Below are 25741 nucleotides of genomic sequence, written 5' to 3' on the forward strand. Positions count from 1 at the left end.
ATCTACCAAAACGAGGCTGTGAGGTATGAATTTAGCATTGTACCGCTGGGTACTAGCAATGCCGCGTTCCCAAACGCTCTTCTTCAAAAAGAAAGAAATCTTATAAAGGTCAAAGTTCTATAGTTTCCCCAAAGATCCCCTACTTTACTGTAAATGGATTCACAAAATCAGTAGAGATCCCCATTTCAATTTAAGAATGATACTGTGATAGCTGCTAGCTAAGGCTAGCCATATTAATATTACCCAGCCAGCCAATTGAGCCAGATAAACTTTAGCAGAGAGACAACGAGCTAGATAAGCAGTTCTCCAGCTATGACTTAACTAACCCTGAACTGGTTATTTTCTCTAAAATTAGTGTGTGGGGGTAACTTTAGACAAGACGTAGCTCTGCTTAGCTAGTTAATATCCTAGCGTGGGGAGCCTGGTCAAGTCCACACTTTCATGTTTAGCTGAACTGTATTTGGCATATAAAGGTTGTGTTATTATTGATTTTAGGTCTGATTTAATATTACAGATTAACATGGACACAAAAGTAAATTCAGAACACTTAACTAAAGAGTGTTTCTTTAAACACTGGGTAGTTGAAGAAGGATGCTGTGCCCACATTATTTACCTGGACAGAAGCCTGTAAGGAGGACTGTAGTTAGATGAACTACAAGGTATTTTTTTTTACAGTCACAATAGAAAAATACAAGTTAGTTAGTTAGTTGCTAGCAAGCTAGCTAACACACAAACATTTTTAAACACAGCAAGCAAAAACAATTACCTGGCTTCCACTTCCTGCACATAACCCTCGATGCAGTTGCTGTAGCCTTTTTGTTAAACAGTCCGGGGAATCCTGCACTCATTTTTGACTGTTTTCACTTTTAATTCAGGGAGGTGTTTGAGGTTAGTTTTCCACACAGGTGCTGCTATTTAAAGTGGTGGATATTCTGCCGGCTCCCTCGCTGCCTTGGAATTTCCGGTTTAGGAACGTACTTCCCAGCCACGCTAATAATAAAGTGCATTTGCAGGGTTGCTCAGAAGACACATAAAAGCAGAGACATGTTTTTTTTTATGTTTTTTTTTTTTAATCAAGTTGATTTACTCAGACAAAACAGTCAGAAAAATAAAAAATAGATAAATATTGAAACCAACCCAACAAAATATATAGCACCTTGCACAGTCCTATTTCAGACTGCTCATAGTGGACATGAGGATAACGGAGATGTAAAAGTAACGGATCGCAAACTATCGCAATTAAAGTTATCGTTCTGAATCTGTGCAAAGAACCACCTTTCTCTACTCATGCTCGGTATTTATGCGTAAAATGGCAAGCCTTTAATAGCCGTGAAACATGCCGCGTGAACATTTCTCATCTGATGAATCACACGCTGAGGTTTCTCTCTCTGTATTTAAGCTGCGAAAACACGTTACATCCACCAAAAATAAATACTGTACATTAACTAGTCTGATGTTTCAACACTCATCTGGAGGTATTTCAGTTTGTGGTAAAGGAATAGTCCAGTCACAAGATAACAACCTTCATTAGCAGGTTGCTAATGTGAGCAGCTCGTTGGTGGCTGGGTAGAATATGATCTTTCATTTGTTGTTAGCTTTCAGCTAGCATGTTTGTTTAAGCTATTCCTTTGAAGATCTATGCATATGATGTACACCCTGATGTACAAAGAAAGTGACTCAGAACTGACCTACACTGATGTGACTTTTCCTACACACAACAAAAACAACTCACTTTTGACAAACCATCAGGAAGGGCTGCTTCAAATTGATATGTTGTACCCACGGGATGTGCTCGGTTGGAGGTGTGGACAGTGGACAGCTGAGCCGGGCACTTGCTGCTAGTCGCAGGGGGGGCAGCAAGGCACTGTATGAGCTCAACAAGAGAATACTACATCAGAGTTTATAGAAACTGTCATAGCCTTCTGGCTCCTGTAATAGCCTGTCTGTGATATGTATTAGAGCCATATGTATCTGGGAACGGTACACGAGAACAGATTATTAAAACCTATTAATATCACTTGTCGAGCTGACAACAGGTCTACGGTTTGATTAAAAGCTAATGCATACCTAATGAATCAGTTCCTTAATTAGTAGCTATAGTGAGGACCGACTTCGTAGGACCAATGTGGTTGTTGTATGAGCACCATACTAACAGTTCACAAATACTGGGGGGGAAATGACTATTTACACTTAATTGTTATCTTGGAGCTCTCTGAAAAGATAGAGGAGGTGTACACACATTTTAAAAGAAAAAAAAGAAAAGAAATAAATACTCATACAGCATTATTCACCATTTTATCAGGTCTATCCCAGATGTTGCTGCTCAATTTATCACTTCCCTATTCAACAATGGAGAAAAATCACCACAGGACCGCTCGCTGCAGACCAGATATTATTAACAGGGTAGATTACCGTCAGCACAGCTGTGACACAGACACGGTGATGTGTGTGTATTGCACTGGTATTATTGATGGAGGCACAGCAAGCATTACAGATCATCTTTTTTTCATGTACAATAGTGCGATAATCAACAATACGGGCCAAAGTCTAGCACAGTTTGCGGATTTCCCTGCTCAGATAGTCAAATGTTCAGACTACCCAAATCTGAAGACAAAATTTTTGTCTAGATGGTATACAAATTGATTATTTAAATTTTTGATAATCTGACCACATTTAGGATACGTTCAGCCCAAATCAAATGTTTGGCATATCTGGACTCTTTTTTTTTTCTCAAATCTTATCCTAACCGTATTTAGATTATGTTTAGACTGCCAGTTCCATTTTTTCTAGATTGAATCCAGATTGATTTGTGAGAATCTGATTGGAACAGAGGCTGGATACACTGGCAGCTCAGATTTGATTTCAGTGAGTCGTTTGCCTAACCTCATCAAATTCAGACTGATACTTGGGGGTCCAAAAAGTGCGGCAAAGGTTAGTTTCTGACCCCAACCTCGTTACCACAGCAACCAATGCATGATGTCTAGACACACAAATCTGATCACTTGCAAATGACAGTGTTGATCTCAGACGGTCATTTCGAGAGATCTGATCTAAGAAACTAACTCAGTTGGTCAGCAGTCTGAACATAACCTTGGAGGTGGTTTAAAATGTGACCACAATCTTAACAGATCTGATTTAAAAAAGAATCTGGCAATAAACAGGCGAGCGGAATCAGGGGTGATGGCTGAGCTGAAGGGACAAAACTGTGCAGGAATCCAGCCATACAGGACAGGAACTGCTCACCCCTGCTCTAGACCAGTAGAGGACCAAGAACTTCTGAAGTGGCATCAGACTTAAGTTTAGAGGACCACTGCCCTAGACATTAGTCATTGCTCAGTTTTTGAGAAATGACTAGGACGGCTTTGGTTGGTGGACTGTGCTGAACTCTGGGCTTTAATTTAATGGGAGTACCTTATAAAATGGCCAATAAGTATAAATATGTCATGTAGCATTTGTTCTTTTGTACACCTCCCCGCTTTAAATCATGTAAATCACAGTGGAATCACCATTTAATGTCAGTTTCTATGATTATTATTAAAATGTCCAGTGGTGTCAGTTCAGTTCACACTGTGCCACTGTGCAAGCAGACAGGGATCATGTGAGCACTACATTCTATATTTTCATTCTATATTCAAAACAACTGTGACCCCTAAGACAGGACTGTCACTGTCTGTGTTATTTTGGGTTTGTATTTTGGGTTACACATTAAAAAAAGGTTTTTTAGTGGTTAAATTACTTGACCTATTACTTAGTTTTTCATGCAGTGTTGTAATAACTTTAGAATATTAAAATTATCCATTAGAAACACTTTCGCTTCACTAAGCACCCAAAAGAAAAAGCAAACAAAAAAAAAACAAATAAATAAAAAAAAATAATGAACAAACAAATGTTTTAGCAGAGTTGAAAGAAATTCATATCAATGCTGCTTCAACAAACACCTTAGCAAAAAACACATCTTCAGGCATGGTAACTTTTAACAATTTTGTAGTGTAAAACAGCTGTAACGTTTTTAGGACAGTTACGTTCATGCTAATAAATGCAGACTCTTCGGCTATGTTCACTCGGCAGGTAAGAGTTGGCCTAATTCCAGTGTCATTCCAGTCTTTCTATGACAGTGTTTTTTGTGAGGCAGGTATTAAAATTCAAGACTTATCTGATTTACAGAAAAGCGAGGCTTTTACATCAAAAGAAATGGAAAAAGGCAATGAGAAGGAAAATGGACATGAAAAATTGGTAAGCGGTGAATGAGTGTTTCTTTGGCAAAAAAAAAATAGGTAACACGAAAATAAAACTTGAAAAAATTAAGTTTAAAGAATGAACACACGTCAACAAAGTGACCATAGCCAAGTACAAGTTTAAGGGGGTATATAGGTGATAAGCCCAGCTGTGTCAGCCTGACTTTCTAGCTTTCTACCTTTCTAGCTTTTGTGATGCTGGAAAGGATGAAACTGAAACTTCATGTGAAGCTTTGCTGTTATGTGCATGCATGTCAGTTACACAGCACCGACCGTCAAAACAAATATCAAAAAATACAAATCGGATTAGGGCCAAATACACCTGCAATATGAACGTAGCCTTAAGGTCTGAAACTGATGTTTAATGTTTTGCTTGTAAATCTCAACCTGGGCGAAAGAATCTGAATGCCCTCAGGATAAAACAGAGATTTGAAACTCTGTTTTAGGGTGCACATTTGTTACTCATGCTCAAGCAGCATTTCTATTGTAAGTAGGTCTAGTTTTGTTTTCTTCTCACTTCTAAAACTTCTGAACTCTGACATAAACAGATTTATGTAGATGTCCATTGCTGAGGTGTCTTACACACACACAAAAAAACATAACACTACTGCTATTGATCAGTGATTTAAAACAGCAACCACACCAATCATGTCCGATTCAATGCTTGCCACCAAACTTATGTTTCTTTTAGCATCTAGTAATGTAATATTTTTCTGGTATTTTCTGGTTATGTAACACACTGCTAAGGACAAGCATCCTTGGTCTCGGGACAAACATTCACTCAGACTCTACACATTCAAAAACAAAACCAAAAAAAAGAAAGAATAGTCCTCCAAATTAAATATTTGTGACAATAAGAAGCGAGAGGAGGAGTGGTCGACATACACTGTAGTCCACAATGCCACGGCTCCTCTGGGCTGCTGGAAGACAGTGCAGTGAAGGTTCTGATCTGACGGCTGCTGCAGCTGGACTGTGGCCGACCGACACGTTTGATCAAAAAGCTTCAAATTAAACTAAGGCCACAACGTTCTTCCAGAAAATGAATGCAAAGACTGCAAATAAGAAAGGAGAGAGAAAAATGACAAACCATTATTTTTTCTTAAGTAGTTACTGTAAAAAATTCAACACAGCAATGCTGAAATGTAGTGACAGGGACCGTAGGACTGCATATGCAGTGCCCAGACATTAATACAATAATGAAAAGGGAAAAATGGAAGGAAGGGAGGAAGCACACACAAAATGAAAGAAGACAGAATGTGAGACAGTGTTGGGAAATGTGTGTGAGAAATTCTAAATGGTGGGACTGGAGGCTGTGAGTGGAGAACACACCCTAGAGCTGTAAGGCACTTCAGCTGCTCCCCCTGCTGGTCTGACTGGGATCTGGCGCAGGGCTGCTGTTTATCTCCTCCTCTTCTTCTTCCTCCTCTTCCTCTACCCAGCCTCCGAGCCGGAGTGGGCTAGGCACCACCAGGCTGGCCGTTTGGGTGGACTGCATCTGAGACCCAGGCGCTGGGACTGGCAGAAGTAATATGGAGTTAGTTTTTCTGAAAGCTCTGCATCTTTTTTGTTATTTCAGACATTCATCATTTTCTGCAAATAAAAGCTCTAAATGACAATATTTTTATTTGGAATTTGGGAGAAATGTTGTCTGTAGTTTATTGAATAAAACAACAATGTTCATTTTACTCAAACATATACCTATAAATAGCACACACACACACACACACATTTTTAGCACTAAATGACAGCGTGGTTCGTCCTGTCAGTGGATTCACAGTTACAGTTAGGAGCATAAATGTAAAGCTCACCTGCAGCAGCACCAATGTCCCTCATGGCCACAGGAGTCTGGACCTGGCCTGGTCCACGATGAGTCTGAAACTTTTGCTGGTGGACCTAGAAAAAACAATGAATGGGTCATAGCCCATATATTATATAACATATATTTTATTTCTTTCCATGAGATACTTAAAACAAACCTGGGCTTGACTGCTAGTGTGCCTTAGGTTTCATAAAGGATCTACACTGTATAAAATATATGCAACACTTACTGCCCTGCATTTTTCAATCTTCACTACTCACTACTGTTTTTGTGCCGCTGTAATGTGCGACTTTTCCTTTAAGATAAATAAAATGATTGATCAATCTAATTCTGCTTGTCTGCTTCATATTGTGCTCACTAATGAGTGTGGATTAAAACATTTCTTACAACTCTAAGTGCTAATTCCATTTCACACCTTGGCCCTACCACATAGCCCTGCATCAGGTGTAAAAAGTGCTATATAAATAAATTTATGTTCAATTATTATTTATGTTTAATATATTAGATTTTTAATGTTTACAACTAGGGGTAGGATGTCCCGATTCCTGTTAGGCTGGAGGGGTAAGTGTTAGGGCTACATGACCCTTCAAAAGAGGAACACTCAAAACAGAGGACTCAGAATCACTGGCAAGATGGTGGAACAAGTGACCAAAGAAACAAATATAAGTATTTTCCTTGTAAAAAACGATAAACACTATCCTGCCAGAGTTTAAAGTGTAGTTTTAATGCTTTCTTTATAACAAGCATAAACATTTTCAAGTAGTTCATCTCAGTAGCTGGCTGGTTAACGTTCAAATTCAACCTTAAATAATGCAACAGACAGCAGAGGCTGCAGCATTTAAGGTGGAACAGAAAAGTAAAATAAAAGTTGTGATGGGGATTTCAGCTTCCCATCACAACGAAAAAAATGGAGTGGACAATAATAAATAACTGCTGCTCCACCTGCTTCCTTCCTAAAGAGTTCCAATGCCCTAAAGTTACCTAGATACCCAACAGCAGCAAGGTTTCTAAACTTTAGCCCTCCACTGTTATAAATATGCATCAAGTGCTTGAAGGGTTATCCCAATTCTTAGGGGGACAATGTTCCCCCTTACACTCGAAAACAATGGGTAGGGGTACAAAAGAGAAATGGGTTTGGGCCTAAGATTAATACATAAAGTATAACATATCACAACTATACATAAACAAAAAATACAGATGTGGGCATTCCCAAGCAATCAATTTACATACTGCTGTCCCATGACAGCACCCTGACTTTTGTATGCATATAGTTGTAGTCCATTAACAATGCTTGCATATTAGAGTCTCATTCTTTTGCAGTGTACAGTACAGAGGCAGAGTGGAGACTCACTATAGACGTTGCCCTGTCAGACGTTCCCCTGTGTACTCACCTCATGCATGTATATGGCATGCAGGCTCATTTCTGCAGATGCAAACTCTGAGAGCAGGGTCACATTGGACTGGCTGAAGACCTTGGAGTCACTGGCAGACATGCTAGATTAAAATGAAAAACTTTGAATCAGGTCACTGCAGATTCATTGTATTCTAATAAGAGCTCATAAGCCATGCTGTTAAATTTCCTCAGATTTCCTAATTTATATGACTGGTATTTATTGTTCTAAATGAAAGGGCTGATCAATTAGCTACAGTGTGATGCTAATTTGAGTCATTAGCAGTGTTGTTTAATTTCCTAATTTATTTTAATTACGTAATAATTCAAGTGACACGGAGTTATTGCCTCAATTTGGATAAGACACAATGGGCTTGATAGGGGAGTTACTTGTTTACAGAAAAAACAATCCATGAAAACAGTGTGTCACTCTGTCTAGCATGACTAAAATATTCATTTTTGCACTCATGTTTTGTTTGTTTTAACAGAAGAATGCATCAGGAGGCTCAGCATCACTGAGTATCAGTGTCAGCGGTCTGTTGTCTACACATTCAGGTACAGGAACACACATACCTCTCTGCAGCAGTGTGGTCGCTGTGATACATGGGGCTCTCGTGGCTGTGAAGGGCAGAAGGTAGCAGGACATGTGAGCGAGTGCGACCTGCATGGGGCTGCTGTGAGGAGGAGAACGAGGCCAGCACACTGGCCGCGGCTGAGGCTGTACTGCTTTGGGGAATGAAACGGCGGTTCCATCCAGGTAAACCGGACGCTGTCAGCACCGGGTGGGCCAGCACACTCGCCAACAGGTTGTCAGGCTGTGAGGAAAACAGTCAACGGGTGCAGAGAATAGCGCAAAGGTTAGCTGTTAGCTGACCGTTGTTATCATCATGTAACATTAAAACATTTGTGGCTGTATTTAATGACTGCTGTAGTAGTTGACTAATATGTCAAAACGAGTAGAGGGGTAATATAGTCATGCTGTAACTTTTTAGAGTAGCCTGCTTAGCTAGTTACTATCCTACTGTGGGGAGCCTGGTCTTAAAAGAGTGTACACTTACTTGCTTAGCTGGACTCTATTTGGCATTTTAATTGTGTTGGCTCTTTTTAATTGTGTTGGCTCTTATTACATTTTTGTCAAGGCCTTTACCTCTGCTTCCTGTTTGGAAGGATCCAGTTTATTTTGTATTTTGACAGACCTTTCTTCACTTAACCTTTAAACCCTGTGTTTGTGATTTATTTGTTAGTCCTAACACAGACCAAAACGTGACAGATTTGGAAAACATTTAATATAGCATATCTTGAGGAGTCCCACAGGACTCATTTTTGGGTCTCTGAACTTAATGTTTATTTTTATTAAAGTGTGTTATTATATATAAGACTTAAACTAATGACAATAAGTCAAATAATCACAAATATTATTATCATCAAGTCCTCCTTTAGTGGCTTCCGATCCAATGTATGTTTTACTGCATCTTGACAGTTAAACTTTTAGGGCCCTAGACAGATTATGCAGGACATTTTGATAGATGATGTACCTATATAAAATTAAAAAGCATATTATAGGAGACATTCACACATGCCAGATATTATTTTCAGGAAATTCTACTGTCTTCAATTGATCAATATTAACAAAATGTATATTAATGTATATTTATATTACTTTGAATTTTTAAATGTTTAAAAAAAAAAAATCAGTCTCTTCTATTGTGGGGAAGCTGCCATTAGGTCTGTTTATTATTTGTAGATCATTTGTTTATTTATTGCTTGTTTGATAGAAGTGAGTAAAAACTCAAAGGACGAGGAAAGCTTTACTACTTTTATATTCATCTCATTTGTGCATTTATGATAAAATGTTGAAGACAGCCTTTAATATATTATTACAGAATCAACAAATTCCTAATAAAGTCTTTCAGAATTCAGGTTTGGTGAGTAGCTGTGTTTTTATGGAATTGTGGTGTTATAAAAAAACACCATGGTGTTATACTAAAGAAACACATTTGCTTAGGCAATTTCAGTACAGTGGATAGTGGATAGTATTTGATGGATGCCTCAACAGAAACAGACTCCTTGTAAAGAGGCAGACTGTCTGTAACCACAGAGCCAACATTGCAAAATATAAATGACTGCTTTAAAACATTACAAAATATTGCCATATCCAAGCACTGTTACAGGAAATATTCTATTGGAAATTTATATAGCATTCATAAATCAACCTCATATAATCCAGTTTGTGTTTTCTTCTTTTACATCTTCTCAGCTTAGGCTCAATCCTATTCATGTCTTTGCTCTACAAATTAGCTCTATCCCTCACAATTCTTATAAGGCTTGAGGGGGGGCACATTCCAAACAGAGGTCTATGAGAAATCAATGACAAGATGGTGCCACAAGAGGCAAAAGAAACCCACAAGTATTTTCCTCATTAGAATTACAATAACCACTATATAACTATAGTTTACTGTGTAATGTTTTGAGTCTATTTTCTTTATAATAAGCATACACCTTAAATTTAAATACCTAAAATGGTGTAACACACAGCAAACACTGGTGGAACAATAAAAAAATAAATTAAAGCTAATTTCAGTTTTCCATTACAGAGAAATGGGAATTGGACACAAGTAATCAATTGCTGTACCACCATTTCCTTCTTTTTTGAAAACATACAATGTCCTTAACTTAACTAAAGTCCAGCAGCTTGGATGGACAGGGTTGCCTACGGGTTCTTGAAGGGTTGTCCCAATTCTTAGTGGAAGGATTTCACCCCTTCTTCTTGTAACTCTGTTCCAAGAGTAAGGGTTACACTTAAAACCAAGGGGTAGGTGAACAAATTATAAATGGGACTTTGCTTCTCAAAAAAAATGATAATTATGGTGGCATTAAGGGTTGAACATGGCAGTATAAGAAGGAATTCACAATAAAGTTAATCAAATTATTCTTATTCATATTTATGAAGAATGTATTTAAATATTATTTAACAACAACAATAATAAAATGTAATATATAACGTGCAACAGGAGAAGAATTACATTAAAATAAGATAGGATCAGATATGTGTTTACTGCCCCCTGGTGGACGATCTGTGTGCTGCAAGCACCAATAAAAAAATTTAATTACCTGAGTTATATAATTTAATTGGTTCATTATTACTAAAAGTTAAATAATTCTACCTGTATGTAATATGTTCGTTTTTTTTTTAATGCTTTGATGAATACATTTTAAAATGCCAAATAAAGTGTTATTCAATTTCATTATTTTATATAATTGGTACAGATCACATAAAAACTGCAGGTTAAAAAAAAAAAAAACTTGTTTGGTCCAGACTTTCTGACTTTATAGTTTGGTCTGAACCAAAATAGCAGGTGTGAAAAGGGGCCGTGAACGGTCGGACTAAAGGCCGGACTAAAGGACCAGAGATTGGGCGGATCAGTCCAGATCTACTGAACACAGTCCGGTTCACCTGCAGTGTAAAAGCACTGTTCTAGATGGTTCAGACTTTTAGACCAATTACAAGAAGTTGAGTCAGTCTTTGAAAAAAAGAATTGGTGTTGTGCTGAATTCCGACTCTTTTAGGTGTGCAGGCACGTCACGCGGCAGTAAGAACACTCATTTAGAGTAACAGCAGATTAACCCTTATTAATCTGTTATATTAATAAACAGAAATAAAGGGAATCTGAGGAGAATCTTTTACACTCATACAGTTGTGGGATGTCTGTATGTGAAGAGAAGTCGAATTCTGACAGAGAGCTAGAATTCCTCACAACACCTGGCAAAGCAACTCACCGATCTCATAACTAACATTCTACAAACCAGTTAATCTGAAGTGTAGAGAGACGCAGATCCTGTAGCTGATAATGACAGGCTGTGGTAAAGTTCGTTAATCTGTTTACTGAACTGCAGTGTAAATTCAAAACTAATCGGTCCACATAAACACAAAGGCACAAATATAACAAAGAAATACTTTCAGGTGTAAAAACACCCTTCGTTTCATATTCCTATTAAGTAAAGCTGTGCGAGTTTGAGTTTGTGGGGTTAAGCGAGTGGATGGTTGTGAGCACAGTCAAACAAGATAAATGTGAATAGTAAATGAATGTGTATAGATATCAGTGTGACCACAGTAAACCCTAAAAGCAATTCTCCGTCTGGACAGCAGTAGGCCAGTGGTTTCCCTGATCTTTTTGTTCAATCTGTTCAACCTATAAAAACGCAAGCTAAAAAAAAAGTTAAACAGTAGCTGTGCATGTGCCAGTCGCTGACACAGTGATTTAGTCTAGCCTTTGACTACAGTATTTTTCGCACTATAAGGCGCACTTAAAACCCTTTAAATTTCTCAAGAATCGTCAGTGCGCCTTATAATCCTGTGCACCTTATGTATGTATTTTACCTGTCAGCTTGTAAGAAGCAGTAAAGCCACTCCACTAAAGTACAGCTTTATAAAGTAGTTTCTGTGAAGTTTCTCCAGTAGCATTAGCCGCCAACCACTATTTTCCCATTCAGAGGTGAGTATTATCGGCCTGTAGCCTGCTCCTAACCGCGGCTAGCATTGTTGGAGCAGCATTAGCATTATCTGCCAACAGTGCTAGCTCTTCGTTCAGAGGTGAGTATATCAGATTGTAGTCTGCGTGTTTACCGTGTTAAAACAAGCATGGGACGAGCCACTAGCTAATATCCCCCTGCCTCACTGGATCACTCAGGATTCCTCAGGTTAACACTGTCGGGTGGCATTAGTCAGTAGAGGTTAGCCGCTAATGCTAATGATAATGCTCCAGCTGTAGTGGAAATCTGGAAATCTAAGCTTATTGTAACTAAATGGAAGTGCTTTGCTCACCCAAATAAACAGTTTTCGGGAGAGAAATCTGTGTAGATCCAGTCCTCTTTTGACTTTAAAGTATTTTTTATTCCAGTTTTGTTTACGTAGCTTAGCTTTACTTAACATAGTTACCTTCCCCCCACCACCACCACCCAGCGGCGAGACCTGCTGAATAAGAAGTTCCTTACAGTGTCTCCTGAAATGTGCCTTATAATCTGGTGCACCTTATGTATGAAATTAGACCAGAAAATAGACGTTTATTGATAGTCCGCCTTATAATACAGTGCGCCTTATGATACGGTATGTCGGTATGGTACGTTTCCATAGAAAAGAGAATTTTGTCAAGAACTAGGCTTAATCCTAGTCAAGAAGACTCAAAGTGTTCAGAGAAAAATCCTGAATATAATACAGCACAAACATAATGAAATTAAAACTGTATTGAATTATATCCCACCTATTCTAACAAAACACAAACAGCAAAGTGACTCACAGCAGTGGCAGATTCGTTGGAGAGCAGTGAGGTGCACAGAGGAGCCTCAGACAGGAGGAGCTGAGGCGAAGGTCCGGTCTGTGCATCCTGCTGCACCTTCTCACGCAGGTGGCTGATGAAGACCGAGCTCTCTTGGGGAGGCTGCCAGCGTGGGTTCTTTATGGTGAAGTGCATGAGGGACAACTCTGTCTTGCCATTTTCTGCCTGCTGGTACACAGAGGCCTCAGTCTGGCCCTCTGACATCCACTGTGTGGGAGGAAGTAGCGCACGGTAAATAAACCAGCAAGGAGAAACTGCAGCCCTGCACAGAAAGCCTACATAACAGAACATTATTACGCAAAAATCTGTTGGTTCAGCACCTGCAGTGCTTTGCAGTGCTTTACTGCTCACTCTCTTCACTTTTCAGCCTCAGGATTATTTTGCATAAATAGTTGTACCCAGAAAGTAGTTTTGGATTGCAATTCTATACACCAGTATAACGGTTAAAATTTTAACTGGTATGGACCACCCTGTTATATTTTTTAAGCTATGTATATATAAATAGTGTGCAATGCATGGATTACACAACAGGCCAGATGTCTCTGCATGCAGCTGTATCAGTTCCTAGTGATGTCCGGCCATAATCCATCCCATGCAGCCTAAATACTCACACAGTTCCTGCAGATTTTGCAGTAGGGGTGGATGGAGTGTTTATAGCACATCCAAAAGAATACCACATATTTTCAGTCAGGGGATAGGTCTGAAAAAGCATTTGGCCACGGCATAGCATCTGTTGTCTTTATGCTCTCAGGACTTTGGGTGTAGGGAAATGTGTGAACATTTGCCAAATACTCCACCTCTGTTCTCCCCCAGTATTCCAAAATACAGAGCTTTTAGCTGATACTCCCAACAGGCTTACAGTGCTAGTTATAGGGGCATAGCATTGCCTATGCAAAGAAATGGCTATTTTTACACCATTAACAAGCTTCACACTTCATTTGCAGAATTCTAAGTGCCCAGTCATTTACAGACGAGGCACTGAAAACATAAAAAGAGCAGGTAGTTTATTAAAAAGACCTTCAGGTAATGTAAATTTCCAAGGAATAATCAAGCTATCTATTCCCTTATCCTACCTATTAAATTGTGGTTGTGATTTCATTTCAGGCCTTCTGGATGTGTGATGTGTGACAGCAAATTGTTGATTGTGGTGCTGACCACGGTGACCAGGAAGAAAAGCTTGTCACCAAGGATGACCTACTGACATTCTGGGGCACTCGATTGAGTCGTGACATTCAGGCAAGACAACTCAATAAGTTTCATTCTGATTACTTCTGGGTGCAAATATTTTTGACGATAAATGTATTTTAATTTAGATCTTTTCTCTTTTCCCACACAAACAAACAAGCTAAGAGAAACACACAAACAGACCTGTGGGTTGCCATGGCGGCGAATATCCATCTGCGCAAAGGAGCATATGTCACCGACGCCCACCACCTCCACAGTGAAATTGCGAAAGAAGTCAATGATTTCCAAAGACTTGTTCCGTAACAGAAAGATGAGGATAAAAGGAGTGATGATTGGACTGAGCAGCTCTTCCAGTATGAACACCTGCAGTATGAACACACATCACATCATCTTAACATCTTAGTTCTACTGTACAGCCAGTTCTTTAATTATTACAGAATTAATGTGATAATTGTCAAATTTCACAGACCCATATTTTATTCACAATAGAATATAGAACACATGTCAGATGTTGAAAGTGAGACATTTTATAATTTCATAAAATAACAGGTGGAATTTACAGATCAGTGTAACACCATTATTATTTGTATTTTCTTATTATTATTATTACTGTTTTTGAAATCAAAACGTTGTAAATTTGCACTGCTAAATTATTATATAATTGCGTTCTTGCACTGCCTGTATGACTGACATCAGTACTCTTCTCAATATGTCCAGCAACTGCATTGTTGTTTTACTGTTTAACTGCATCTCCATTACACACATACTAAAAGACTCTACATTTATTCTTCACATTTTTACTTTAGATTCTTTACATTTATATTTTATTATTGTATTTTTATCTGTATCATTATACCTTGTTTTGTAATGTCTGTGTATTATGTATATTTGCACTGTTTAATCACAGTAGGAAGTGTATCTCTGATTACAGAGATGTTGGGGTCACTGCTTTATCAAAGAACTTTGATCTTTTACACTCAAAGACCCTAAAACCAAAAGGCCACACTTTCAGTCTTCAGGGCATTAAGCATCATGTACCTCAAGGAATGGCCCAGTTGGTAAACACAACTGAATGAGGAGTGACCAACAGGCCTTCTGGAACAAACATCAACTCCCTGATCTCACCAATTACACAGAACTGCCATGCCACATGCAGAGAAAATGACATTTGGGCAGTACTATATGAGAGGAGATTTTATTGTGTTCTTTTGTGAATAAAATATGAGGCTATGAAATTTACAAATCATTACAGTTTCCCAACTTTTTTGGAACTGAAGTTGTATCAAGAAATTATTGTATAAATTAACTGATTTAAAGCCAGATATTTACTTAAACTTTATTCTATTCTAATTTTAAAAGTATGTTTCCTCTTTAAGGGCAGCATGCATGTGCATCTATAGGAATTAAATATTACGATTGTGTTACGTCTGTGTGTGATTTGCTGTCTCTGCATCATTCTTACCGCTTTATACTGGAACAGCTGGGCCATTTCATCACGAGTTTCACTTTTATTGGCATTGCCCTTCCAGTGGTCTGGCATGTAATGAATGTGCGCTAACACACACTGTAGCAGCTGCTCTGGGCACCACACCATATGCTCGTCTGGGATAAAGGATCTGGAAGAGAGTATAAAACGTGTAACCTCTAATGCAGGGACACCTAGCAGGTGCTGAGATTACATGTACAGTATGTTCAGTAGTCAGGCTAAAGGGCATGTAAATCACCAATCACCTGGGGCCCTCAGGCGATGAGTGGCAAGTGGGAATATTGACCATACAGTGCCCTCCATAAAGTTTTAGAACATTCATAATGTTTACAGAAAGTAAAAATAAAAAAGAAAAAGTTTAGCCTCTGTACTCAACAGGTCTGAATTAATATTTTAACAGCTCAGACGTGAATAAAGTGCATGGTCCAAATTCAATAAGGTATACACAGTAGGGGTGTGTCATATCATATCGTATGCATTAATATCACCAAAAAAGTCTATTTTGTATTGTTATTTACTTTTTTATTATTTACTGAATTTAATTGTAATTGTATGTTTGCAAGTTAATATGCATGCACTCAGTATGCTGCACATTCATTTTGTGGTCGATTTTTGTCGTTACATAACTTTATTTATATATTTTTTTGTCTTTTTTTAATTTAACACTATTATTGTTTTATACAAATTTAGGGTCTTGTTGAGTTACTGTTTAGGAAATACACTTTTCTCAGGCCAATTAACAGCCAGAGTTAGCTGTCCATCATTTTTTCTTGCAGCCTCCTCAAATGGTTTGTTATGGACCAGCTGTTTCTCTTGGCTTGTGGGAGCTGGGGCTGAGCGTGGATGAGCTTTTGGTTCATGCTGCGATTGTGGCGGGGTGCCCCAGCTCGTTGTGCCCACCCCGCCTGGTGCCCACCGCCTCAACACAGCATTTATTGAAGCAGGGTGCGCATGGGTGGTGGATCCTCCAGACTGCAGTGCCTCTGTTCCAGCAACCACCTGAAAAACTCCATCATGAAGCAGGGAGGCAGCGGAGAGGCAGCGGGCACCAGGCAGGAGGCAGGATGGCACACAGGATAGCCTTACAGCAGTCGCAACTAGGCCGGTCACAATAACTACATTATCGACTTATCGTTCAATAAATAGACCTGACCTCAATCATTTTAATAATCGTGATATCGCCCTTGGTGTTTGCACTTACAAATTGCACTTATATATATTGTGACTGTGAGCGTAGCTGTACCTTTATTTGAATAACACAGGGCATCTGTGAGCTGATGTACCAGAACCGAGTCACTGCGCTTTCCTCCAAGCGCGCTGGCTGCTTGGCAATGCTGAATCAGCAGCAGCTCGAAAAAAAGCGGTGGCTGACTTCACATGTATCAGAGGAGGCATGTGTTCGCCCTCCTGGTGTGTTGGGGCATCACTAGTGATAGGGGGAGTCCTAATGAGTGGGTTGGATAATTGGCCGTGTAAATTGGGGAGAAAATGGTAAGTGCTAGCTCTTTCTCCATTCAGAGGTGAGTATTATCGGCTTGTAGCCTGCTGCTAACCCCGGCTAGCACTGCTGGAGCAATATTAGCATTAGCTGCTAACCATGCTAAGTGCTAGCTCTTTCTCCATTTAGAGGTGAGTATTACCGGCCTGTAGCCTGCTGCTAACCCCAGCTAGCATTGCTGGAGCAATATTAGCATTAGCCACTAACCATGCTAAGTGCTAGTTCTTTCTCCATTTAGAGGGGAGTATTATCGGCATGTAGCCTGCGCATTTATTGTGTTAAAACAAGCTACTTAGGACAAACCACTAGCTAATATCGCTCTGACTTCCCAAAACACTCAAGGTTCCTCAGAGTAGCGCTGCCTATTTGGCTGAAATTGACAATTGGTAAAGATTCCAAAAACACAGATTGGTCCTTCTCTATTCCCTATGTGTATATATTATTATTCTCTCCTTTATACCCACACCGAAGCTACGTGATCGAAATGCTTCTCTCACCATCAATACCGACTCACCTGGTGACAGTGATGACCACGCCCAGTACAGTGATGGCAGTGAGGATGTGCTGCACAGTGAGGACATCCTCATCATAGACGGTCAGCGCAATGAGCACGGCCAGTACAGAGCCCGAGAAGAATGCCACATTCTTAGCCAGCACTGCCAGCAGCGGCGAGATGAAGGCGTTCATATACTTGGCGGCCGGCTTGTAGCCTCGGCCCAGTCTGCCTTGCAGCTCGTGGTCCAGCTCGTTGAAGTGCCGCAGGTAGACACGGCCATACAGCGACCAGCGCCGTGCACCCAGGCTTCCCGGCTCACGCTTGATCACCTCAGCGTAGCTAAAGAAGGCGTACAGCACCTGCCACACCAGCACAAACGGACACAGCAACAGATTCGCAATCCCAGCCAGAAGGATGATCCGGCTCAGCTGCCGAGCGAGCTCCAGGCGGTTGCTCGCCCGCTTGTATTTGGGGTGCAGGTTCCACTTGTTCTGAAACAGAGAGCAGGGCCCCCAGAAAAGGATGAGCTCGAAATTGTACTTCAGGCCCTGCGTGAGGAAGATCACGTCCCCGAAGAAGGGCACGCGCAGGCGGACGGGCAGCAGTGACTTGTTGATCATGGCCACTGTGTAGTTCTTGAACCGCAGGATGCGATGGTAGATGTCCAGCTCAGTGAGCTCCTTCTTGTGGATGCACATCTGCTGCTCGCGCTGCAGGTTAATCAGCCTCCCCTGCACTTCCTGCCAGGTGAAGTTACACAGCTCATCCTGGCAAACACAAAAGCATTTTAGTAACTTAATAACTGTGTCAAGTAACTTAGTACAAATACTTTTTTACATTACCCAAGTAGGAGTCTATATTTTACTATATATATTTTTTTACATTTATTATTATTTTTACAATTATCTGTACTTTCTAAAATTTCTAAAATAGTTTCAGTTTTCCTATTTCATTTTAGCTTATTTGCTTCCTATCCAGATAATCCTCTTCATCCAAACAGAGTAAATCACCAGCAAGAAAATAGCAGACGTAGGTAGCCTAGTATGAAAATGATCTAAAATACATTAATTTTCAATGAACATATATGCAGCTGAAACAGGGAGCCTAGTGCATCCCACATTTATCAACATTAACATTTTAATATATTATTTTAATCATTATTGCTTTTAGAAAAATGTGTTTTGAGGAGGGGGTGTAGTGAACTATAGGACCCTGAGCTTTTGTCCTTAATGCCATTTTTCCCCCTTATATTATTTTTATTTTTATACTTTAAATAGTTTTGAAAGCAGTACTTTTACACTTTTAAAGAGTAAAAAGTTGAGTTGAAACTTCAACTACTGCAGACGTATTTTACATCCTAGTATCTATACTTTTACCTGAGTAACGAATGTGAATCCTTTTTACATCTTTGATGGTTTTATTAACTGTGGTGAATGACTGATGCTTACCATCCTGATTTTCAGGGCTTTTATATAAAACTGACGGATCTCCCAGTAACTCAGGACGTTCCAGATGACCTTCCCAAGGCGATAGATCCAAAAAATGGCCGCCATTATAAGGAGGAAGATGATCCAACTGTTGCTTTGAATCCTAAACAGAAAAAACAACAAACAAAAAAAATTGCATGGTTATATGATGGTGCTGACTGAGCTAGAAACCTGATTTATTGACCCCACCATGTTCTGATATTTACATGTTTCTACTCACAGTGAACTTTTACACAAAGGAACAGTCATGAACTTTTAGTCATTTAAAATATAACAACCAAAAATATAGCCTAACCTATTCTCCGGGCGCTGCCATCTTAAAGTAAAGTCATGAAAAGTAGAGTGATGGAGGCGCCCTGAGATGTATGTTAGCGTTAGGTTGTACACAGTGTATTTTATTAAGCTTCTTGTGCACTTTTAAAGAGGCTCTCCAGATTCTGCCAATGATGTGTGGGGCTACTCTGAGTTTGGATAACAGTGTAAAAAGCGATTTAACTGCAGGGGCTAAATATGCCCCATATCATGCATTCCTAAGCATGTTTGGAGAAACTGGATCTCGGAAAGCTGTGGGAAACCGGAGGTGGGCTATTCAACAAAGTAGTCCTATCATGCTTTACTAGACCAAAATCAATTTCACATCAGAGTTCTCCTTTAAGTACGAAATCGCTGAGTTTAATACTTTTACTCTGATACCTTTGCTGCATAGTTACAATTAAAAAATTTTACCAATCAAATCCACATTTTACTGAACAAGTAGAGTAGAGATGCACCACACTGATCCTGTTCTGCCTTTTACTCTGCTCAGTGGAACTTTCCAATGCTTTCTGTAATATTACTATAACTTATGTACTGTACTGTACTTTTATTTTCAGTACTTGATTAGTTGAATTGAATACAATTAAAAATGCAATACAACAAATAAATGTTGAATACTTCTACTTAAGTATGATGCAAAAAGAACACTTTAATTTCTACTCAAGTCACTTTTTAGCTAGAACACTTTACATTTACTTAAGTGTGGATCTCTAGTACTTTATACATGTCTGAGAACGAGCCACCACCCAAATACTATCTGCTCTGTGGTGGTCCTGTGAGGTTCTGACCATTTAAGAACAGGGTAAAACCAGTGGCTAACCAAGTATGCTAAACAAAAAACAGGAATACAAAGTGCTCCAGCATGGTCAGTGGAGCTCACACATCTATTCAGCCTACAGTGGCCCACCCATTCAGGCTAGATTAGTGGACCTTAAAAGAAACAGGAATAAGGATTAATACAGGAAATGGGCTCTTAAACAGATCCACAAACTCAAAGGAAAAGGCTGGGCACTCTTCTCTGCCTTGTGACCTCTCTGCTGGCTAGCCCCCAGCACCAAAACACCACAACCAACAAACACACATAAATATCCATGTTACAAAACTTTTCTTCTAATTAATCTTACACAGTTGCTTCATTGGTTTCTGTTCCCTCTTCACTACCAAGTAAGCAGGGCTTCAATAACCTGAGGCCAAGAGGCACAAACTGTTCTTGGACTCAGCCCATCTCCCACACTGGCACTTCGTCATATTCAAGACAAACATGTTTGCTCTGGTCCTGAGCAAGTAAAAATTGTTTTTTTTTTCTTTTTAAGGCCGAATGAAGATGTTGAATTACAGAGAAACACTAAAACACTAAAACACAAGGCAGATGACTGTATTAACAATAAATTAATGATTAATAACCAAAAGGCAGATCTTCCCAGGGTGGTTATAAAAAGCTATCCATTCCACGCACACTAACAAAAATAGCAAGCTCTGAGAAAGCAAGTTCCTCTGCTGGTGTTGCAATAAAGGTGCTTGTTTATGACCTAGCTACACCAGAGCAGGCTGAGGGGTAACAGGACTACCAGGTACCGAAACCAGAGCAGCTCCTACACTGTCACATGAGTGACAGACATGAAAGACAGCATTGTGCAAGAGCTGATATTTGCCTCCCAGGTTGTAGCCCAGCTGGAAGAACAGTGGCCTCAAACCAAAGCAAACCATAGCAGTCCTCAAGAAAAAGGGCTGAGCAGTGTTTACTACACAACATGAAAATAGCTTCTTTTTCAATCAATCAGAAAATCAAAGCATTTTACCTTAGCCATAGACAGCATAGACATATATGTTTTACCATTTAAAACTTGTCTCTAAAGTCATAATGCCTCCAGATTTGTCTCTTATGTAAAGAAAAGCAGTGATTTTCCCCCAAAAAGTAATGGTTGATATACAGCTCTGGAAAAAAATAAAAGACCACTTATAAATGATGTGTTTCTTTGTTGTTACCAATTTGAAAACCTCTAGAATATAATCAAGAGAAAGATGCATGATCACAAGCCATCAAACCAAACTGAACTGCTTAACTTTTTGCACCATGAGTGCCATAAAGTTATCCAAAAGCAGTGTGTAAGACTGGTGGAGAAGAACATGTCAAGATGCATGAAAACTGTGATTAAAAACCAGGGTTATTCCACCAAATATTGATTTCTGAACATTTCTGAATATTGTTTTCTTTGCATTATTTAAGGTCTGAAAGCTCTGCATATTTTTTGTGATTTCAGCCATTTCTCATTTTCTGCAAATATATACTCTAAATGACAATATTTTTAATTAATTATTTTTAAACGTATACCTATACATTTTCCATTGTCTTCTAATTTTGTAGGAAAATCTTGCCACTGAAAATCTTCCTCACTGCTGTTGTCCATGTCCCCTACTCCTTAGGTCCACAAGAATTCTGATCTGGCTTTTCAGACTGAGTTTCACTGCCACAAATAGGACACGCATTGGGTTTCAATACATAAAAAATAACCACATATCCCACCACTGAAAACAAGTGTCCTAGAGTGTGCATCCTCAACCGCATTTAAGAACTTGACTATACTGACCTCTCAATGCACTGCTGACTAGGGAGGATGGCATCAGGTAGGGTGACCTTGTTCCTGTCTAGTGGGTTGAGGCTCTGACCAGTGTGGTTCACCGCCCGGTTGGCGAACAGCACATCATACTCCACACAGTTGAAGAGGAACGTTGTGAAAGTGACCACAAAGAGAAACTGTCTAAATGGGGGAATCAAAACACAAACAAACATCAAAAACATTGTTTCATTTACAACTGATCACATTTAAAAGCTGGAGGCAGATTTCTGAATGAATTGTAGGGATGATTGATGGGAAGCTTATTAAATTGAAAGGGTTTGACCAATTGTAACCGTGTTAAAAAACAGATATTTACTTACACAAGTTCAAATAACTCCGACACCACCATGCAGGTAAATCCATTCTTCTGGTGGAAATGGTAAATGTGAGCTTAATTAAGGTATATAACAATAAGTTTTTCTGTATTTAAACTTAATAAACTACACATATTCTCTCCATAAGTCACAGTTTCATTCACAATGAAAGTGGATAGAGTGTCAGCATAGTTACAGTTCACAAGCTCCCAATGTTCTGAAGTAAAATCAGTGAAGCATAACTGAGACTAAATATCAATGAACACGCTTTCTTGTTTGCAGTGCATTTCTAATTATCTAAATGTGAATAGAGGAGAAGAAATCTTGTATAATGTTCTACTGAGCTGAGCTTCAGTCTAAAACTATAAACTGAAAATCAATGTTACCCTGTAAAAAACAAATGACTAACAAAAGACGTGAAAGATGTGAGGAAATGTAACTTCACAAAAAAGGATATTCTTGTGAAGAAATTGTCAAGGTTCTTGATGTGATGCCAGGAATCTATGGATGAAAAAATAAGTATTAGAGCTTATATTAGAGTTTTGCTGCTCAATTGACAATTGATTTATTCTTATTTCCCATGACTTGGCCTTTCACAATAACATGTTTTTGTGGACAATATATTTTCCCAGAAATTATTGCAATAAACAATATTATCATCATTTAAGACTATTTAAATGCCACTGACCTAATGATAATAGAATAAGAAAGCTTAACAAAGCAATTCTATCATATTAAGAAGACAAAAAAATATTTAATCATAGTTTGAGAAATATATATATTTTTTATTCACCTACTTATGACATTGGTCGTATTTATGTGAACAAATATGCAAATAAACACATCATGATTATCAAATATTATTGAGGTAATGTCCTTTTAAAGTACAATAAGGCGATTATATCTGTTCAATATAGTTTATATACTTTAATTTCCAACATAGCATATATACAGTGCATTATTATTATTATTATTATTATTATTATTATCATTATTATCATTACATGTTAGCAAACAGCCTTATTTAACATCACAATATACACAGTATAGCTCATACATTTCAGCATACAATTTTTGTAAATCATTACTTCTTAAGAATCATACTGGTAACACAAGGATCTAATAGGAAGATAAAGGCACCTCTGAGGCCTTCTGGAACATGAATCAGCAAATCCTCCTCTCCTGGAGGCGAGTCTTCCTCATAATCTTCAATTCTTTGGTACTCTTGATAGGCTTCAAAATCAGCCATGGTGCTTCACATTCTCACTCCAACTAAATAACACAGGTCAGGTCCTATAGAAAAGGAGACATTAGCAGAAACTGGAATTAGTTAACATCAAGTATATAGTCACCAAACCAGCCAAACTTACTGGCACCTTCACAGTATTTCAGGATTATAAGTGCACTAAATAATCTACTCTCTACAACACTGAGATCACTGTTGTCAATGTGGCCTGCAAAGATAACAGTTTTTTTTAATGTACAAAAAATAAACAGTGTTTTCTCACAGCTCTCTTCTTAATTTCCATCATTTCAATTTGTACTGTTTTTAACATTTTATGGCATGGGGTTGATCTCAAGCAACAAACCATCTTTTTTATTTATTTATTTTATTTTAATATAATGTTACAAGGCATATCTACATCCAGCACAGTGAGGGGTACACGTGGGTCATACAAAAATATTTGTGTAAGACTATGTAAAGAACTATATTTGTCTTGATTTATATCCTTACTATAGTCTCACATAGTGCTTGTTGTAAGCTTACTTTTTTGCAACATTATGTAGATCAGTTTAGTTAGGGCCATCATGATAAAGCAGTGGTGAATTAAATAATCAGCTTGTTATCAAAATAAAAAATGTTCCGCAAAACGTTTCCCAAAGCAAATATCTCCTAAATAGTGGTGTGATTTTTTTTTTCTTCCTGAAAATATAATTCATGCCACAGAGGGTTAAGCATAAAGTCTTTAAGTGATTTATGATTAAATTCTCATTTTTAGTCAAAAGTCAAAGAAAAATTAAATCCACTTAAATTATATTTTTATAGTATTTTTGTTATTGCTATAGATTCTAGATCTTGCATATCCAGTCCAATTATAGGCAAATCTGAGCACCAAGAAACCAAGGATTTTAAGCGGATCTCTGTTTTTATATAATTAGTATACACTCATTGTATCTAGATTGAAACTGAACTGAACTTAGATTTACCTGTACTGTGACTGGATATTCAAGACCTGGAATCTGTCTTGTTGCAAATATAACAGAACTATATAAAATATAAAAGAACTGGATTAGTCTTTGATATTGACTTTGATATAGTCAGAAATCACTAAAGACAAAGGGTTTATGCTCAATTTTCAGGAGGAAAAATAAAAGATTTAAAAGCGTTGTAGTCCCTGTGGATTAATCAAATATAAATGTATATTTTGACTTTTTATAACAAACTGATTAACTTGATGTTTTAGAGCAGGAAAGCTCCCAACAAATGCAGCAGTGCAGTAGTATTTACCTGTGTAATGTTGCCCAAAGGCAACAAATGACAAAACACTGTTTTAGCAAGCTTACAACAATACTATAGCAAAGATATGTACAGCAACATATACTTCTTTACATGTTCTTGCACATTTACATGTTTTTGATTAGAACTCACTTGTACATATAATTGTATTGGAAGTAGACATGCCTTTGAACAGTATATTAAAAAGAAATAAACAAATAAATACATAAAAAGACGGTACGGTATGGTATAAGGTGATACCTAAAAATGTGGTTTGTGGCCTGAGGGTAAGGCACAAGAGGTGAGGCACATGTGTTGTGATTCAGATCCACATAGTCCATGTTCAGTCATTTTATTAACTGTAAACCAGATCTATAGCTAAGACAATGACTAATCCATATTGACATTTTAACTACAATAAAGTGTCCTAGCTGATACAGTTAACCAAGCTAACGAACCTAGCTAATTAATGCTATATGGTTTTGTACGTTAGATGGTAAAACAACACCAGTGATACAGTATCGGCACATGATACAATAATAGCTAATGTAACTAAGTTAATCTAGCGTTATATAGCCAGCCGGCGTTTCGTATTAATGTACTTCTTGTAGAGAATATAGAGAATTCTAGCTACCCCAGCTGAAGAAGCTACATGTTATCTGAGCAGCTCAGCTGGATGAGAATGTCACCACCATCCAGTTAACAGGACAGGCTAGCTGGGGTAGCAGGTTAGCAGGTTAGCTGACTCATAGGTAAGTAACACCCTGTTTTCGCAGCTAAACGGTGAGTTTCCCGCCTCTGTCGCGGATTAAAGCAGTGCAGATATACACATTAACTCTATACAGAATGCCAGACGTCCTCATTACAAAGCGCTGAGCTCTTACCATCCGAGCGCAGACGGGTCCACTGCTCCAGTCTCCTCAACAAAAACACACATACATGTCAACAAAACTCCCTGACGTCACGCCGCTGACGGGTTTAACCGCTGAGGATTCTGGTTAATGTAGTATTTCACTCTTTTACTATGAAGACATGGTTTAGACTCACTATCAGACAAATAACTGAGTC

The 25741-nt window shown here is 38.5% G+C and overlaps 1 protein-coding gene across 1 annotated transcript; it reads right to left on the reverse strand.

The window, feature by feature from the left end:
* Positions 1 to 1060: 1060 nt before the first annotated feature.
* On the reverse strand, positions 1061 to 25643 carry atg9b (autophagy related 9B). Its single transcript, XM_049480484.1, has 15 exons — positions 25558 to 25643; positions 23317 to 23469; positions 22632 to 22677; positions 22183 to 22245; positions 21833 to 22003; positions 18891 to 19032; positions 17461 to 18209; positions 15425 to 15578; positions 14146 to 14325; positions 12739 to 12984; positions 8018 to 8259; positions 7446 to 7548; positions 6044 to 6128; positions 5565 to 5750; positions 1061 to 5287 (listed from the first exon to the last, which is right to left on the reverse strand). Exons 2-14 carry the CDS (start codon positions 23423 to 23425, stop codon positions 5584 to 5586), a joined length of 2457 nt encoding a protein of 818 aa, XP_049336441.1. The 5' UTR covers positions 23426 to 23469; positions 25558 to 25643; the 3' UTR covers positions 1061 to 5287; positions 5565 to 5583.
* Between the last annotated feature and the right edge of the window lie 98 nt (positions 25644 to 25741).

The sequence above is a fragment of the Astyanax mexicanus genome, chromosome 6, assembly GCF_023375975.1.
Source record: "Astyanax mexicanus isolate ESR-SI-001 chromosome 6, AstMex3_surface, whole genome shotgun sequence".
Lineage (NCBI taxonomy): Eukaryota > Metazoa > Chordata > Actinopteri > Characiformes > Acestrorhamphidae > Astyanax > Astyanax mexicanus.